The sequence below is a fragment of the Toxorhynchites rutilus genome, chromosome 3 (assembly GCF_029784135.1).
Source record: "Toxorhynchites rutilus septentrionalis strain SRP chromosome 3, ASM2978413v1, whole genome shotgun sequence".
In the NCBI taxonomy this organism is placed as follows: domain Eukaryota; kingdom Metazoa; phylum Arthropoda; class Insecta; order Diptera; family Culicidae; genus Toxorhynchites; species Toxorhynchites rutilus.
In genome coordinates, this window is record NC_073746.1 from 97,810,667 (window position 1) to 97,831,161 (window position 20,495).

Here is a 20,495-nt window from a genome sequence, read left to right on the forward strand (position 1 = left end):
TCGGAACATTTCGTAGAGTAACTTTTGACTAATCATATTATTAGACTGAACAGGAAAACCGTTTCATACAAAAAAAAACGTGTGATAAGAATATACAGTCGATCGTCACATGATTGAGTTATTTTTGAGTGGTTCGTGATTGAAAACTAAGTACAGTAGAACCCCGATTATCCGCGAAATAGTCTGGCTAGGTCATCGCGAATAACGAAAATCGCGGATAACGCGACATGCGACTAAAAATTAGATGTAAACGCGAAATATAGATATTTCAGCATGCGAACTATGTTTTATCAATGCAGAAATCATTAAACTTTCCATCTGTAATGTCGTGTGCACCAGTGGTCAGATAATATGAAAGCTATGACCAAAACAAAAAAGTAAGCGCCATCGTCTCACTGACAAATTTTGGGAAGCTCTATAGATTTACTATGGAACTCGCTTGCGCGGATAATCGGGGTTCCACTGTAATTAAAAACAACTTTTCCAACCATCGATACATAAAACCATCAATTTAGTACCCGACATGACCGCCTTTGGAATCCAGTGGATTCGTCCGAGACAGCATGAATACAAAACCCTCTGAGCACAAAAGTACTGCGAATAACGGTGACGAAGACGAATCGATTTTTGCAGTTGTTTATAGATTAATCGATTTACCGAACTTTATTGGAATGATTGGAGACAACAACATTTTATAGCAAGCTTAGTAAGCTATAAAAACCGTTTGTATTCCAACCAGTGATGCACAACTAAGCAGCGAAATTTTGATGAAAATTAGGAAACCTTAGAAAACTTTTAGTAGAAATTTACAACTAAAAACAGTTTTAGTTTTTGTTATAATAAAAAAAAATCATGATTGAATACATTCTCATAGCCAGAATTTATATATATATATATATATATATATATATATATATATATAATATATAAAATGTATATATATATATATATATATATATATATATATATATATATATATATATATATATATATATATATATATATATAAATAAAAATGTAAGGCAAAATCTGTTGGTAAGCGGAAAACCCGAAGAAGGGATGGTCCGATTTTAGCCTCCTTTATTTTGTTGTATTCGTCTCTTCCCGTGATTCAATACAGTGGAGAGAGAAATCTGAAAATTCGGAAAATTGAATTCCCATATGTTCTGCAATTAGCTAAGTGTTGTTAGTCCGTTTAATGTTGGTGCTAACGAAATTGATTTTTGTTCGAAAGTGGTAAAGGATTTTCAGACGGAATAACGCATTCCTACATCTTCTATCTATATAAACAAAAATGGAAGGAAATGGAAATGTGTTGGTGTGCCCTAAATGGTTCGATTTGAGCTGTCTTTATTTTGTAATATTCTCTGTATCAAACATGTATTCCATGCAACGGAAAAACATGTTATTTCCAAATGCTTGAAGAATCTTGAACGAGAATTGTGTCTGAAAATAATTTTATATTATAAGGACTAATTTTTGTAGAAGTACTAGACAATTTATAGTAAAAGGAAATTGTAAAGGGTCAAAGGGTAATCAATCAATGAAGAGTTCAGTGATTGGACTCACTAACGTTCACTCAGTAAGAAAACGTGGATGTTTGAAAGTATTCAAATCAAAAAATCTATTTTGAGCGGGACGAAGTTCGTCGGGTCAGCTAGTTTTTTATAAAAGTTCAGTTTAGGTGCATGTCATACTTTTACGAAAATGTTTACAATTCTACAAAATTTTACTTACGCCATTTACTTATTCACAAAAGCAAAAAAAAAAGAGAAAATAGGCGTGATTTCTATGGTTTGCCACAAGCGCTGCCCATCCTCATTATTGAAAACTCATGTTCGTAACACGAGCACAATTTCACAAAATTTGACTTCTATTTATAAGAATTTACTAGATTTATTCGAAAAAATCTAAGAAAAAAAAATCTGCTGTCGCTAATTTCATTTCGTCCCATCTAGATATGATTCAATTGACCGAGCGAGCAATGATTAATTTTTTTTCGAATCTTGACTACAGACTCGAGGACATTAGCTGGCCATTACATTACTCTACCTGATACACCGATACTATTCAAATCGATATAGCGACCAGGATTTGTCATTTCCGAAATAAGGGAATGAAAATGATTGCCAGATTCACTTTAGCCAGAGCCATTTTCGATTGATTCATTTCGTCTCTCGGGATCAAGTGAACGCGGTATATTCCTTATGCATATTGAAACATCGATTCATTTATTTCATTCATTTCTGCTGTGGTTTCCTTCCAGTTCGGGAAGCAATGGCTTTCATTGACGACTGAAACTGCTCGAATTAGCCATATTCATTATCATCGTCAAAGTGTTCCATTTTGCATGCAAAACGACGCTTGCAATTACTCGATTGAAAGTTTCATTTAATCAACATGAAATGTCACAAAAAGTGGTTTAAAAAGGAGGCATAGGAGGGCATAACAGCCACGCTTACCACTACACCACTGGTGTCGGCAACTGATTACTCATGCTGACCTACTGCAAAACTGCAAAACCAAAACCTTACATGTCACCGTTCTCATTTGTTTCTTCGAGTACGTTTCGAAAACAACAAGAAAATCTTTATTCTAACCGGCAGCAATGCCGCTCTGAAAATGTTAATTGAAAGCTCCGCTTCAGTTTGAAGAATGAATAAATGCGAAAGAATCCTGTATGAAGGAGAAGTTTAAGTGAAACTCTGCTCTCAGTATTCCACATGTGAAACTTTAAAAGATAAAAGATAATAAGTAAGATATGAAAAAAGGATGAGGTGTACAATTTGTTTTGCCTGTCAGGATATTTCTGTTTGGGCATCAGCAAGAATACGTGCGATATGATATGCGATTAATTTCCGCTCGACAGTCAATCAATAACCAGCTTGTGAGCAAGCAGATTGATATATTGCGGATAAGCCCGCCACCAACATAATTTGTCGCGACGATCATGATTTACGATTTGTCGCATACAATGAAAGAGTGCACGAAAGAAATTATTAAAAAAAAATGTTGCTGGCGACGACAGACAACTATGAATCACGGGGGAGCTACACGTAGTTTCCAACCGGGGTTCAATGATGATGGTGGTAGAAGTGCCCTCTAGCCGATGCTGTTTGCCGATCGTGCACGCGAGAAAATCCGCAGCATCATCAGCACCATCATCGTTCGCAATCGCCACGATACTGGGTTGCCATCATGCCACGGCGGTCCGGACGACTGCTCTAGTCTAAATTGGAAATCATAATTAGCTACCACTTTTCGCAGTCACCTTAATCGTTTTCGTCTATTAGCTCTGGTGGCGCGTTTGCTTTGGCGATTCAGTTTCTCGTTCAGAAGCTCGTACAATCGATGTCGTTCCGATGGGATTCAAGCTGCAAGAGGCCAGCAGCAGGTCCACCGGTTCCGTCTGTTATTATACATCTTGGAGTCATTATTCATTCAAGGTGAGCCGGGCGTTGGCCGACGAGAGAGGAGAAGGCGCGTGGGAACGCGAGTCAATTTCCATCATCGTCAGGAAGCAGAAGCTCCCGTGTAATCCTGGGCATGCAACACAGCGCGAAGCGTAGTTCCTTCAGACGGCTGATAGCCTGAAAAATGGAGGTATATGTTGATATTGATATACGCACAATCTATCCCCTGTGGCGGAAGTTTTGTTTTTCGTCCGAGCAGACACGGCTGTGAATATATTATTATAAATCATATGTTATAACGCTGGACGCCGTAGTCTGAATCTTCTCCGATGATAGCTTACGGGGGCATTCAAAATAAGGAAAAAAGTGAACCACATGTGAGGACGGATGCTGATGATTGCTCGGAAAAGATTTATTTGACCATGTCCGAAAGAGACAAAGCAAAGCAGACCCTACGCGTACCCAGTGTCAAAAGATTGAAAACAGCAAACTGCACGTACACAGTTGCATGATAACGTTATCGAAAAATGCCTCACAACACCGAAAGACTCTGGGAATCTTATTATCTCGATACGCTCGTCGCTCATTCAGGAGCTACCAAGCAGCAAAACACCCGCAGGCTATCAACTTCATCAACGACCACGAACGGCAGCAGCAGCAGCAGCAGTCATCCGACATCTGCAGGAGCATTTTACGAAAAAAAATATCTTTATAGTTAATAACAACCACTATAAGACCTTACAGGGGGAGGGGTTGCGCCAAGCACCCCGTCCCGGAGGGAAACCAAAAAAAAAGGAAAACATTCATCCAACGAAAATTGGTTTGACCGGAGGGAGGATGCTTCGGAATGGAAACGAACAAAAAAAAGTAGGCAGATAACAAAAGATGTTCAGAACCTTGGTCACCGAGAAGAAAGAAAAAAAAACATTCACTGTCCGGAGATATGCGGTGTGTGAGTGGGCGCGAAATCAGCTTCTTTTTATCTGTGCAGCATTCGAGTAGAATCGCAGCACTAAATTGCATACAAGAGGCGTGCACGCTCTCTGTCTTGGGGAGGGTTTCGAGTTATGCTGGCTCATTTTTTTTTCTTCCTGCGGTAGACTCCGTCTACATATCTCGCGCGATTCGTTGTTTTTGTAATGAAGTTGCTCTCAAAGCACCCCTCTGATGCCCAAGCTCGCGCCATTAGGGTCAGATAACGACGACGACACCGGGAACAGGAGGGGGTGGTTCAGCGAGACTGACGGAACTTTGTCGAAAGCCTTTGAACCCAAGCCGGAATGAATTATTTAAATTTGGAACATAAGAATCGAGATTAAAGCGCTTTTCGATCAAGTTGTTTTTTTCCTTGTGCTTCCACTTACTGCTTGGTATTCGGAGCTCCAAAGATAGTGCGCCGCAAAACAAAAGAGAGCCCCTCGTCGTTCGCAGCGCCTTATTTTCGGGGGAGGCGAACAGAAGCGAATACCGCGCGGTCAAGTGTAATGAGCGAAACCGCAAGAAGGAGGCTGTCGACGGATCGGGCAGGCGGACAGAGAATGATATTTACATGATAATGCTTCTTACGATAATATTTGACTTAAACATTCGTAAATAATCACATCTCGGCGGAGACGTGGCAGGGAATCGATCGGCCCCAAAGATGACGGGAGCTGGAATCGGGCGCTCTAGAAGCTTTGAGTGATGGGAATGCGAGCCGAGTACACACTCTGACAGGTGGAAGAATGAAAGTTTGTGCAGTTATTGAGGGGCGTTATTGGTTCGGTTGATCGGGAATGGTGAGTGGGGCGATGACGGTGCGGAGATTGAGCCGCTCAGACGAAAGTGCTTTTTCGGAACTTTTAAGTTGAATTAGATGGATCGAATCAAATTAAGTGTCCCACGGGAACACTTTTCCCCATTCACCAACAATCATTACAACGTGAAATGGAGTTTTTTGGAACAAACCGGAAAAAATAATATCACTCGTGAGACAAAAGAAACCAATGTATTGGGATACTTTTTAAGAGAACAACTTGATGAGACTATAACCAACGACTTCTTTATTCTGCCAAAAGTATTCCGAAAAATCACGATGTTGAAGCACCGCCAATAACGTGGATTTTATGTTAACTTATTAGATCATTATATTAGTGAAAAATTGAAGAGAGAAGAACGAAACTATAAGAGTTTTTAATAATTTCTATATTTTGATGTGAGTGAAAAACTATATTTGATGGGTTCTTACTTATTACAACTGAATTTATGAATTTAACTTTAGAAAGAATAGAAGATTGTGCTTACCTAAAATTGAATGAAATGGAAGAATGCTGCTTGTTGCATTAGAAAGCATGTACGATTAAAATCGACCTCTTTCATCGTTACATTGTTCACTTGTTTTACTATTTCCACTGTATATGTCGCGGTCAAAAACATACGTGGGGATCTTTTCTATTAATTTGTGTATTCGGAATCAAAATCCATCCATTAATTGAAGAGATATTGACGCTCAAAATCTTTCACTATTTCACCCGAAACTATGAAATAGACCCCTTCATTGAAAGGTTAGACGTAGTCCCACGTCAGAAGGGTCATAAATCTACTCTCAATGGTCAGAGTCGCATCCAAAGATTTTGTCATCTTGATCGAAGCTGGCATGCTACCCTGCCTTGCCGTGCCAGTCCACTACCGTGTTTGCCCAGCCGAGGCATTTGCTCTCAACATGGCGCTCAAGGTGTGCAAGCCAATAGCTTTTCTAACGGACGCTACCAGCTGCTTATCTGCTCTCGAGAATGAAAGATCTATAGTTGTCCATGGATCCAAAGTATGAAGATGGCAATCTTTATAAATAAAAATGAATTGTCGAATGTGTTGCTCAGTGCAAAACTCCAGAACGGATCGTCTGATTTAAGCTATTAAGTGTGCTACTTAATTCGTTCGTTTTTTTTGCATGAAAAACACATTTATTTGAAGGGGCAGAACGGGCAAGTTCTGCACGAGTGAACCAGAATTCTCACTCTCACCTACTATTTTCCAAATGGTTTTTAACTGGAACAGCAAAATGAGACCGAGCTCTTGTGTCTTGTCGCATAATCTTGACATTTTTTGGTAATATCTCGCTTTGAACGGATCAATTGTAGTCTCGTTGATCGTTTGAACAGGTTTTACCAGCTCATAGTGGTTCACACCCTTTTGATCTCACCACACAGTGAATTACTTTGGAACTGTGGATATTTGGCTTCGTTGTTGATGTTCCTGGTTGGCCAGCTTTCAAATACGAGTCCATTTGAGTCCATTTTTCGTTCTTGGTAACGATTCGATGCATAAAAGACTGTCTTTTGTGCCGTTCTAAGCAACGTTTCGGACATTCAAAATCGTCGTCAAACATCTCTGGCTTTCAATTTGAGTGTGTCCTGCTGCTTTGAGTCGCTTAAAAATGGCTTGTCGAGTTACTCCCAATGATTCTTCAAGCTCTGTTTGCGTTTGACACGAATTTTGATCGAGTAATGTCTGTAATTCTCCGTCTTCAAGATTTTTCGGTTGACCTGGACGCTTTTTGTCTTCATCACCAAATTCACCATCTATCCAATAGTGCAGAATCGCCACAAACTTCTCCAAGCATTCGAAGCACTGCAGCTGCACTTGTCTCTTAATGGAAACAGAAAATAAAAATTTCCCGCAAATAGTGCTTATTTGCAACGAAACTCCACGTTTTCAACGCACTAAAAAATGAACTTGTTGTGCGAAACTCAAAAACTTGTAAAAACGAACGGAACCAAATTAAGTTGCACACCCAATATTTAAAAATGAGATATTAAAAATGCGTGATTACTTTAATCTGAACCAAATAAATGAGAGAAATTCAAAACTTTATTTACTTCATTTGGCTTATTAATGCATCGGTACCAATAATTAATGTCACCTAGTCATCGGCACCCCTAGACGTTTTCAGGTTAGATAAGTGATCTATTCCACTTCCATTCCCGCTCAAATCACAAACGGGAGGATCTCCGAAGAACCAGTCAGCCCTGGAGGAGATGCCTCCTCTCCAAGCTCATCTCCCCATCGATAGCCTGCCCATTATGATGATAATGACGATCAATCCGTTTGATTAATAATATAATAATAATTATTGCCTTTGTCCCGAGCCTGACCCCCGGTGCGGTGTGTGAAGTACACCTCTCCGCTCCGGTACAATCAATCGCCGAAAGGAATTAAAAATCGTAAAATTAATTGGGTCCCTGTGGTGGTTTCCTCCGAGCCACGGGATCCCACGGGTAAACACAATGGTGCACCCTCCAATAATGGTAATAAAAGCGACGATGATGATGATGATGGGAGCGCAGGGGTAATCAATTTGGATTTCAACTTTCGGTGACTGTAGAGCATGATCGAAATCCAATCAGTCGGAATCCTCTCTCCCCGGATTGGTGGGGGCATTACGGACACCTTTGGGCTGATAACGAGGAATAGATGTAGCAAAAACCCGGTCCGCGATCCGAACTTAATAAATTAGAGAATTAGGCCAATATTGGGGGGAATTTGAATAATTAAGATATCTGTGGACGAGGCTGTGGACGTTGGACGATTTAATTAGATGCTCGGCTGCGTCGATTCTCCATTCAGGAAAAGATCTACCCTCCGGTGTTGCGGCTTGTGATTGGAAATAAATTAGCTGGGAAGCTATAAAGTTTCGGCTCACTCGAAAACTAATTAAGTGAGAAAAGAGATACGACGCGCGGGATTACTCGCGACCGAGAGTGAATGTTATCAGTGCTTGTTTGGGTGCCAGATGGGTTCCAGCTCTGCAGCGCTGGTTGTTGTTAATGATAAAGATTCCCATGAGCTGTGAATGATCGTTATAAAAATAAAAATTTTCGTTATTGATAAGCAATATAGTGAAACGCACCAATAAAACCCATGATTAACCAACGCTTTTTCTTTGTCGTTATCTATTCCAGATCCTCTATTTTCGTTGCTCCGGCTCGCAACAGAATCACTGACCTAATGACTATGGCGGATGGTAGCTATGACCCAATGGGGCATATCCAGACGGGTCGTCAGCATCCTCACTCGCACCATCCAGTCCATCATCATCACCACCATGGAAGCACCGGTGGTGGTGGTGGCGGAGGTACATTTGCACAGCTGGAACAGCTGCAACAGCTCCACCAACGTTATCTTCAGCAGCAACAGCAGCAGCAGCACCAACACCAACACAGTCAACAATTCTCGCCTTCGAGTTTAGAGAACAACAATAATCTCCCCTCGACAGCGAACCACAATCTGTTCCGCTCGGAGCAGAAGAAGCACAAACGGAAGCGACTGTCCGCGGTGCTGGACAAACTACATCACAACGGTGCGATTGTGAATCACAACAACAACAATGTGGGCGAGATGAGCTACAAAATTCGCCGATCGGTGTCCAGATCGAGCACGGAAGAGTCCGCCGAGGATGTGTTCCCGTACTCGGCCAGCCCCCGGATCAGCGTGAGCCCGCTGCGTCTGAACGAATCGGACGAAAACAACATGAACCAAATCCAAATCAAGCAAGAACCCCAGCAACAACACCTGTACAAACAGCTGCAGTACATGAATCCGCTGGCGTTCTTCAACTATTTCCCCCAACAAACCAAGCTACTGTATCAGGAGATTGCCCGACAGCGGAGTCATTCCGATTCGGATGTGCAACAGCTTCCTCAGAAAGTGCCAGAGACTACCGCCCCGGTGGTGGTGGCGACACCGGAACTGCAGCAGCCGCAAGAGTACCCTCTGGATTTGTCCATGAAATCCAAACCTCTGTTGGGCAGCTCGTCTAGTCTTTGTGAGCCTGTGATCAAGCAGGAACCGAAGTTAACATTCACCCCGCCTCCGCACCAGCATCCGCTGCCGTCGATTGTGAAAGGTGACGTTGCCTCGAACAATACCAAAAAATCTGCGGCCGCCTGCTATAACCTGAATGTTTCGCCCGTCGTGGAGGAAATGCCCCCCGGGTCGGATGTCGCCTATATGTGTCCGGTCTGTGGACAGCTGTTCTCGCTGCAGGATCGGCTGGCAAAGCATATGGCATCCCGCCACAAGAGTCGTTCCAGCTCCACGGATATCACGAAATCCTACATCTGCGAGGTCTGTCAGCGATCGTTCGCTCGGTCCGATATGTTGACCCGTCATATGCGTCTTCATACGGGCGTTAAACCGTACTCTTGCAAGGTATGTGGTCAGATCTTCTCCCGTTCCGATCATCTGTCCACCCATCAGCGAACACACACTGGCGAAAAACCGTACAAATGTCCCCAGTGTCCGTACGCGGCCTGCCGGCGGGATATGATCACGCGTCACATGCGAACCCACACCCGCTACGATGCCCAACGCAATGGCAGCGCCAGTGGATCCCCCGTGGGAAGCCCTGTTGGCGCCTCGATGGACCAGAAACCGCTGCTGCTGCCGGTGGTCAGCCTCAGTTCGGGTGCCAACGCTCGAGCCATCAAGAAAGAAACCGCCTTCGCCACCGGGCCAGGCTACGTTATCGAAACCAAGACTGAATCCTGAACGGTGTGACGACTCACCACACAGGAATCTTTCCCGTAGTTGTGCACCGTAAAAAAAGAGTAGTTTTCAGTGTTAGAGCTCCCTCTGCATTCCTTGATCGATTCCCCCCCAAAAAGTTATTCCTATTTTTTTCTTAGTGCTTTTCGGTTTGCCAAACTCTTGTGTTAATAGGTGTATAACTTACCTTATTTTATTATTGAAGAAAAACTGTATTCTAAGAAATTTGAACAATTCCCGAACTCATTCCCGAAATCGTAGAAGTTTCAATAGAATTAATTATCTTTCTTGTCTCGTGTTTCGTGACGAAAAAACAAAACACAAGCAAACAAACAAACAAAAAAAAAACAGAAAACGCGAGAACAAACAGAAATCTCAAAGGTTGTGAATTTAAAAATCTAGAATAGATGTTTTTAGGAGTTAATGAAGTAAAGTGGCCACGAACAACGTACGACGAACCTGTACTTGCGTCAACAGCGTTTTTAATTCGCTCACAAACACACACGCACACATGCGTCGTGTCCATAATACCACTAGTCTAGTGATTTCAGAAAAAAAACTAATGTGAATACTTTTTTTTTCATGTAACAAAGCTTGCCAACACAACTATTAGCGATTTCCAACGCACGCATTCCTTCGATTGATGACCCCCGGCGAAGCTCCTAGGAACGGATATGTAGTCGCCCCTCGGTTTGTTTCGGTAGAACTAGGGAAATCTGTAGGTAGAAGCAAGCAAAACAAAACAAAAAAACACAGCACTAGAACAGCAACAACAACAAAAAAAAGCCCCAAACATACAGATGAACTGTGTACAAGAACTAAAACAAAAACCAAGAAGTACGCCTTAAACAGTGTGCCTTATTGTGAGTACGAACAACTACACACAATTAGAAGACGAAAAAAAAAACATTTTACTGTAGCAAGAAGTAGAAACGAACAACAACAACAACATACTAAACTTTGTCCTTAGCTTCCATCCCTTCCCTTGACTAGTGTCCTCCCACATAGAAGTACCTTCCGTGCTTCCGGTTGTTTCCATTATTACTTCTACTACCACTTTTACTCGTTCTCTCTCTCTTTCTTTCTTGCTGGTAATCTCCGGGTAATAGCCGGGACCAGCCAGCGGAAACAACCACTAGGCTATATATTTATGATAATTATCTTATACAGAAGAAGTATGAGCGCGGGAAGAGAAGGAGACCAAAGAACAGGAACAACAACAACAACAACAACAACAGCAACAAGACAGAAGCCGGGAAACTACTGCATGATCTTAATTTAAATTTTCAATCATGCAAATTGAATATTAAAGTCAACGGACTTGTTGCCTCCGCGTTTGCCTCCCTTGGGTATGCTTGCTTCCACCCAAGCGCCTTGTTTTCTTCTCATTGCTACTCGCCCTCATCCTGCCCCCTGCTCCCACAATGTGTCCTGAAATACAGTTGTGTGGTGAAAAGAATGCTCATTTCCGACCACAAAAACCACCCCCACCAGAGCTGAGAGCTCTAGCTCGGGAATTGAATTTAAACGTCCTTTGGCAGCTTGTCAAACCGGGATTTATCAACGGGGTTGTGATTATGGGGTCCCACTTCGTGGGTGGCACGGAACCTTGTCACGAAACTATAATTTATCACGAAACAACAACAACAGAGGGTCACATCATGCACACGCACACGTTAGCGAAATGTCACGTGCTCCCGCGTACTCGTGCTTTCTTTGCGCTTCGCCCTCCGAACTACCGTTATGCGCCCGTATACCGTTCATCAAAGACAATAACAGGGTGGAAAATTCGTTTAAACGCAGTACCTTATCTTAGTGCAAACTTAACAAGCCAACAATCAATAATTGATCCACATAAATTTCAAATGTTGGTCCCTCCAAACCATAGTTTGTTACAGTATTGCCTCCAATTCCAAGTTCTTATTTGGCCGAAAAAAAAATTAAAATAGGTTTTGATAGCGGAAATTCGTTCAAACGCACTTTCGTTTTCATTAATGAAAAACAATGACTTAGTTAACATTTTAAGGAAAAACAATAGGCAATATTTAGGTTGCTTTCCGTTCTTGCGAATAGTTTCGGAAAATTCTTTTCGGCATGGAATTAACGAAAATCCTCCAGGATTTTCCCACAGTAGCTTCTAGTTCCCGAACTCTGCCGTACTGCCTTCCACCGCTGTGCACACGTCGTGCAAGAATTCTCCAACGGTTCCAATTGGATTTAGGTCTGTACCACGTACTGGCCAGTCCGAGACCTTGATGTCTCGCTCCGAAAACCACTGCATACTTCTCTTATTGACATGGATGGCTACATTGTCTTGCTGAAAAGTGAAGTCTTCATGCATTTAATACTCGGTAAATTGTATCAGAACATCTTCCAGTAATTTCACGTACTTTTCTGAGTTCATTCTGGTTGAAATTGTAGTAACCCCTCTTACTACAATTTCAACCAGACGTGAAAACCATCCCATATCATGAGTGTTCCGCGTTCAAAGCTTTGGTTCAGCTTGCCCTTGGATTCCTTCTTCAAATCATGCCAGTGGTATGCACAACAATCAGGGTCATCTAGATTGAACTTCTTTTCATCCCAAAATACAACATTATCCCATTCATTTCGCCATGCCATATGCTTTTTGGCGAAATTCAATCGAGCCTGAATATGTGCTGGAGTAAGATTCGGTTTCTTGGCCTTTTTAGTGTACTTGAAGTAACCAGATCCCCGCAATATCTGTGCAATGCGCTTATTGGTAATCGAGAGTCCATGTTTCTTCTTAATTTCCGATGCATTGATCTTTCCAATTCCCACCAGCTCCAAAATTCGATTCCCGTCACGATTGTTTATTTTGGCATTGCCCTTAGTTTTCTTCTAAACGTCATATGTTTCAACTTTCTTCAGCACACTTCGAATCGAAGTTTCGGATATGTTTACTCTCCTTCCTATTTTCCGGGTACTCATGCTCATCAGTTTTCTTCAGTTCACGAACAACTCTTTGTTCTGATTCACTCAAATATTTTTTTTTCGGCATTTTTCACCTCCGATCACCATCATTGCCAGCACCAACAGTTTTGTTACGTACTAACACAACAATACTGAAATGACAGATTGCTAAGCTTTTTGGTGTCATAGGTGCGCGAGTCGCCTTTACTCAATTCTGTGCGTTTAAACGAATTTCTCTTCTCAAAATAACAATTGTTATGGACGCAACATTTTGCACCTCCTGTTAAAGGTATACGCAGTTTTCAAATTAAATGATTGTTGGTTTAAATTATACACCCGAAGGCCAATCAAGTGTAGTTGCGAAGACTGATTTATGATCGCTTTGTTTGAGCACTTCGAACAAAAATTAACTTGCGTTTAATCGAATTTTTCTCACTGTATATAACGTTTGTGTAAAAAATTACTGCTTGCGCGTATATAATGAAATTAAACGTGATACTTCCCGCTTCAAATTTGCCCAGACATTCTCGATGGGACGTAACAAATTGCACCTTTTGTTCTTAACTTCAATCTGCGACAAACATATTTTTTCCTAAGGCTTGTTCGCGACAAAATCTGGACACCTCAATTTTAGAATAAAACAAATTTGCTAAAAGTTTAATCCTTGATTTTTTTTATTTCATTTATGTTTATATCGTCAATAATTATCAAGCAAATTACCATTACTTTTTTGGTCTGCATGAAAAATTGACGAGCTTTGGAGTTCAGCCCTGCCATGAAGATCAGTGCAGGCTTGTTGGCAACCAATTCAGCTGCGTTTGTCCACGATTTTCGAAATTTTTCTATAGTTGTTTTTCTATAGTTGTTTGTGATACGGCAGCTCTCTCCTCACCTGAGCCAAATACCGCTCAACAGCAGTTAGGTGGACCATTCCAAAACATCTGTGCTGTAGTGACAGGATGCTAAATCAAGCCAGAACAGTGAGGGTACATCATGGCTGCGTAGCAACGGTAACAATCCTTTCTGCAGGCATCCTTCACGGTAGATTTACTTGTGTAAATCGTTCCCGTAGTGATGAAACTTTTGCTTACTCGACCACATCTGCAGATGACCTGCCATACTAAATATTTTTTGGAGAACTTGGCCTTCTTCTTTGTCCTGAAATGCTCTGCCATGCCATTCCGTTTCATGGTAGTGTAAAAAGACAGACCAGAAAACTGTCTTTAAGGTCTTCTAGGATATACGTTTCATAGTTCATTAGAACTTCCCTTCTTCCTGGGTGTTGTCAAACAAGTATGGAACGATGTGAATAGTGCTTGGAGGAAATCCAAACTTGTTGGCATGTTTCTTATCGAGAAATCCGGATTTCCATGGCGACCGTACACAACTCAAATTCTGAAAGTTGTTAAATTATAAAATACAAGAACAAATTTACATATATTTTAAAACTACCTCCACAAGGTATGTCATCGAATCCGTAAAATAATGACTCAGCTGAAGCTGCTTTAGCTGTGGCTCACACACATGATAAAGATTTGTCTACTGCAGCCCCTTGCCTCTCTCCAATGGAACGACAACTTTCGAAAATCAACTCAACTGATCCGATGATAAGAACGATTCGAGGCGCCTCACAAAGGATTCTAGATCGCTCTCATCGTGAACTTCCGCTGTTCCATTCATTTCCATTGTTAGCAACACCGCTTGTGATGAAGATGCTTCGCTGGATTTCCCAATAATACATCTGAGTAATTGATAACATCGGGTTCTAACGGATACAATCCACATTGCCGGAACTCGTTGATCAATGTCGATTGTAGATTCGACGTTTCTTTCCTCGGATTTCAACGTTATTGTCGATCCTCCATTCTACCAAAACTTGATTCCAAACGTTTTTGAGTGCTCGGAAAAAGTTGACGTTCATTGGCTGGGTGATTTAAGTGGAATTTGGTGGAAGACAAACCAAGATCATGCTTTTTCCCGTGCACAGCTGTATCGTTTCGTATGAAACATGTGACTTATGGCCATCTAGAAAGAGTATATAAGGAAATGGTATTTTCTACTGGACAGTGCCTCTTCCTCGACATACTCACGAATTTCGTGAAACCAGCTCCTGATTTGTTGTGCGAAATCGGTCGCACAATTGTTCGTCCTTCTTCAGTTGTATCGAGAGCGGTTTTTTCCAGGACCTGGTCTGGAATACTTTCCTAAGACCTTCCCGCGCAGTGTTGAATTCAGAACATCCGGTTCTCACCATTCCCACAGCGTCTGATATTTTGACCTATCATATTGCAGGTGTTTCTGATGAGTAGAGTAAGAAGCAAGTAGACATATGGATATCCTTGTTCCGATCATGTTTATATTGGTGATACCCGATAGAATTTGCAATGAAAACATGTGGAAAAACTACTAAATCAGAGCACAGTGTACCTGTATCGTTCAGTTCCTATTATTTCCCGGCGATTTTCAATTGTTTACACTTTGTAAATTGATAACGACTGTGAGTTGGAGTTCTGCGAGTACACGCACAAAAATAGTTTATCAAAAGCAATGAGGTAGCTAGTGTTACATACTGTATTCTATGTTAAGTTAACGGAATTATGCACTGATCAGTACAAGGGAGCCTCACTGTAATCCCATCCAGAAAATTTGCTTTGTTACACTTGCCCTACGATGGGAAGCTTTCGTTTTTTTTTCGCTGCTGTCCGGAGAAAGGAAGTCACGCTGGACAGCAAAAAAAAACCTGGGAGAAGCGAAAATAAAATACCCGCAATCTGCATTGCACCCGGGGTTGCAGTATAAATTTTGAGTGTGTGTTTTAAAATAATATAGTTTACAGAGCCACCCCCTCTGAGGGAGGGGAGGGGACAACCCTAGGATGGTCCCTTCTTGGCATCTCCGAAGCGAGTTGCGCGGGCGGAGCCACTGCGCTACCCTTCCCGCTTCGGGAGCCTCCGTTCGTCACCGGTGTCGGTGAAATACGAGCTCCAGCATAATGGCTCTCTAAGCTTTGGCGCAAGTTCTAGAAGGGAAAGTGCATAAAACTTGGCTACCAATCACCCCGAAACCGGGTGGAAACAAGGGATTGAAATTTATAAAAGCATTACTGTGCTGTGCTGCGTTGCAGTTAGCTTCCTGCTTCTGGGCGGGTTTTGGAAACAGAGGGGGCGCCCGAGGGTTTGGGTAAAAGTTTTTCCTCGGGAGGTGGTCGTAATTACTTTTAGCCCGCACCCAGTGGCCAGTGATGTACGGGGTTTTCGTAGTGAACGTAGGAACATTTGGAGGCCGACAGTCAAACTGGAGTCTGTTCTGTCTGCCAACTTTTGGAACACTCGGACAGACAGTGTGGCGAGTGCCTCTGGATATAGCAAAAAAAAAGAAAAGAGGCGAATTCTAAATCTGGTGAACCATCTGAACTGAACTCAGCGTCTTTTCTCCATAAAACACATGTTTCCCGTTTGATCATCGCACAATCCAGGGAACACAAACCAATAATGTAGGATAAATTCTAGTCACAAGCCTTAGCAGAAGCAATAGCATTAAATCCGATTGAAAAATTTGATTTCTCTTCCGCGTACGCAATCCAACTTAGCTCCTCCTCTTCCTCGAATCACTTGCCTATACACACTAAATCAAATCACATCGTAAAACTTCCACACGAAAGCGCTTAAATCACATCTAATGCAACTGGGCTGCCGTGTTGGCAGCGGCTCAAAAACGCTTTTTGTTTGTACGCGTTTAGCTTGAACCGTGCCATCTCGGAAACGCCACACTCCCGGATAAATTTCTCCCCCCAGAAATCCCACTATTAGAGAAGCGAAAATCCCAAGATCGTGTCAGCGTGAGTAACTCTTTCGCCCAACTTGAACCTTATCCCCCCACCCTCCCCCCTCTCCAACGTTCTTTGATGAGTTCCTTTGTTTTTCCAAACAGTACTAATAATACTACCTACAGTAGAGGCAGAAGAAAAAAAACAATGAAAATGATGACAAACGAAAGACAAGTAGGCGGGCGCGCTCCTCGCGTCAAACAGGAGCAGCGAATGGAAACAATTCTAATTAAAAATGTGCCAAATTTACAGTTAGAAAAGATGAATTTATATTAAAACAAAAGAAACGTTGTAAATCAATTTTAAATTAGAAATGTGAAATACGCGCAGACGAACAAGGGTAAGCGACTTTTTATACCGAGCAATTTCGCCTGCGGCGAAAACTTCTCACTCCCACATATTTTCCGCTCAATCCGAATCCGAATCAGTAGCAAAACAGATTTGTGCGATCGAAAAAAATATAGTTTAACCTGCGACAGAGCGCAAACTTACATATAGGAAAAGAAGAATCAAGATCTCATACTACGCTAATGCAGTGGCAGATTACTATACTATGCAGATTTTTAACTACTTCACACAGCTAATAGCAACAGCTAAGAACAGCAATGACGGATGTAACAGAGTCTGCCGCAAAAAAAAAGATTCTGAGGGCATTTATTAAGTTTAGCTTTTAGACAAACAAACACATTGTAAGTTTTATTGATACTTCTAATAGGTAAGAGAGCAGTTTACGCGAAAGGACACGAATCACAACGGATGTATTCTATTTTGCTCGATTTATTTAATTAGAATATTACAATTCCAACACGTATGTGTCCGAAGCGCAACGATTTCAGACATTTACATCAGTGTGTAAATAGATTCAATGGATTTTTTGTACTAGTAAAACCGACACGCAACAAACTAATGAAATTCTCGAAGATTATGTCATGTACCTTGAATGAAATGTTAATTTTAAGTTTAGTTGAAAAAAAATAGAGTTTAGAAAAAAACCCTTAAAAAAGTTGGAAAAAAACAAACATTTTAAAAATGTGTTCTGCGTGGGGATGCTTCAAACGAATTGATTTCATCATGGAAAAGCGAAAAAAAAACTACTATTACTACTATTACTACTACTACTATTTGTTGAGGCTCGTTAAGTTTGTCATCCTTACCTCTATCTCATTTTATGTTAGCCCTCGTTTATTATTTATTGATTCCTGTTTTTCGTTGGAAAAAAACTAGAAGGGAAAAAAACACCTGTCAAACTTATTTATTTTAACTCTTAGTAGTCCTTGATTTTTGCTCACTCCTAAGCAAACTGCGTTCTGCATGTTTGTGAGGAAACTTCTGTACTAGCGTTGAACTTTATTTAAAAAGTTCAAGTAAAATATTATTTCAGTTGTGCACGCGAAATAAAAAAAAAGACAACTGGAAACACTTGTTGTGAAACAATCGTATAAGAAAAAATGGTACACTTATTAATTTATGACACAAGAATATTTTTTGTAATTCAACTATTTCTTAAGTTTACTTTTACTTATTTATTGTTAAGTTAATTTTTGTAAACATTTTTTTAATGTGAATGAATGAAATTTTAAGGTTTTGTTTTGTTACAGTACAAAATTATTTGAACAAATTGATTTCGATGAATAAAGAAAAAGATCATTTAAGTAAATTTATTTCATTCTTTATTTCCCATTATTATCATCACCTGTCCCTTGAGTTGAGTTCCGCCTTGTTTTCACCGACAGCAGTTCGCTTTCACGTTGAAAGACTCTGGAAAAAAAAAAACGTTAACAGTACCATTCCAATAGCAAAAAAAAAATTTCCGTCTGAAGAGTTCTGAAAAATTTTCATTGAGTGCCTTATTGTAAGTAGATAAAATGCGTACGACGGAGGGAAGGGAGAAAACTAAACGTGAAAACAGAAAACAAACTATCTGCATCAATATGCATACTCTTGGTTTTAGCAGAGATAAACGCTTCCAATGTGCCATATACGAAGTTAGAATCGATCAAAAGTTAAACAAATTTTACATGAACTATAAGGTATAGACTTAATAATAATAATAATAATTTATTATTCATGCGCTTCTGAAGCTAAACGAATTATTAAATCAAACCATATTTTCTATAGTATCGATAACAGTCCACGATAAATTTCAATCTCCAGTGATTGATAGGCATTAAGCAGCATTTATACCGACAACTAATTATTACAACAGCAGTCAATTGAAAAAACTTTGAAATTTCACTCTCTCTCTATCTCTTTCGCTATTTTTATAGTTAAATTCTATTCCAAGCACACAAGTTAGTAAAATTTTATGAACCAATTCTCCTCCAATGCAAGTTTTACCCAAAATACAGCAACACACGCTCGTGAATAAGCAATAAATACACTCAGTCGATACTTGAGATGTTATGTTAGAATATCGGTCTCAATCGGAAGCGCGATGACTGAATAAAATATCGAGTAAAGAAATCAAGAACAATGTTAACCTAGTGCTACCAGCCTCTTTCTTGGTGGGCAACGTGAAATATTGAATATTGAACGACCATATTTTGCCCATTTTTCTACTATGAACAACTCTGAAAAAAAACAACAATTCCAAATATTACTTAAAGGCAAAACTTATTAGCAATTCGTAATTATTTAACTGAAACGGCAACTGGACAGTAACAGATACTGAAGTTCGCGTGAAGTTGCATCGTTTGTGTTACGAACCAAGTGAACAAGAATAGCGAAAATAATTCCAATAAATATTTACGAATTTACATAAAGTCGTGTATGGTTTCACTCGAATCGGAATATCACTTATCGTTGGATGGGTTCCAATACCCCACAAAGAAAATTTGCTCATCCCTTGGTAAACAGCTGAATCTCAACTCCAATACGAAAAAAACCCGAACACTCCAACACACACCTGGGGAAGCCTCGCAAACCTCAGAGGTCGCGGTCACAGTCGCCATATGCTCAGAAAACCAAGACCTTATTATCCTTAACGATGGATGAGCTACACAGTGAAATTCAAAAATTCCGGGACAACCACGTGCTAAAATCGGGAAGTGGCGCTATCTCTGCTCCAACAGTAGCTAGTTTTACCGGATGAGATTAAGGCCGAGGACATAGTAAACGCGGTACGGTGCGATGCGATCCGGAGCGATTAATTGGAGCTCATCGCGTGCTATGACATACTGATCGCTTTTGATGGCGCGTATTCTAATGTTTCATTCCACTCCATTCCACATGTAAACAACCCAGCACAATGATGCTAAATATAATAACATTCCTTCATTTTGTAAACCGTTGAATTGTGAGATATTTAATTTAGTAATAAATTGTATGTATGCGATATTTTTTCTCAAAAAAGCTTCAACCGAACATCTAAATTGAAAAAAATTATCGAAACAATGGGAAATAATAATTTAACGACTAAATTTTTATTTTCGTTCGATGAGTTCGATTGTGAAGGTATTTATGAAAATCGTCTGGCAACCATAACTTGCGTTCCCTCGCGGCAAAACACTCCACAAACAGTTTCGCCGCATTGAGACCCGCATCGCATCGCATTTACTATGGCTGATGTCACATTCGCCGCCGCGGATTCCGCGAGTAAAACCGCAGCGGATGATCTACAGTGTATTGTGAATGAGCCATGACACACAGAGCGGGGCGGTTTTGAAAGCGAATTTGTCCTGGAACGATTATTGGCACAGACACGGCGCGTGCGGCCCGACCAGTACCGATCTGGAGAATGGTTTTTGCTTCATGACAATGCGCTCGCGCACACCGCGATTTTGGTAGCGCAGTTTCTA

At 40.9% G+C, this 20,495-nt stretch overlaps 1 protein-coding gene across 3 annotated transcripts in view; it reads left to right on the plus strand.

Annotated features, from left to right (window-relative positions):
- LOC129777156 (chorion transcription factor Cf2) overlaps positions 1 to 19,418 on the plus strand; it is a 104,492-nt gene extending 85,074 nt beyond the window's left edge. For 2 of the 3 annotated variants that reach the window (XM_055783245.1, XM_055783244.1), the window contains exon 2: positions 8,354 to 19,418. In XM_055783245.1, the coding sequence (XP_055639220.1) occupies positions 8,400 to 9,941 (1,542 nt within the window). In that variant the 5' untranslated portion in view covers positions 8,354 to 8,399 and the 3' untranslated portion in view covers positions 9,942 to 19,418. The remainder of the gene's footprint in view (positions 1 to 8,353) is intronic. The other variant, XM_055783246.1, reaches the window with a different exon arrangement.
- The last annotated feature ends 1,077 nt before the right edge of the window (positions 19,419 to 20,495 follow it).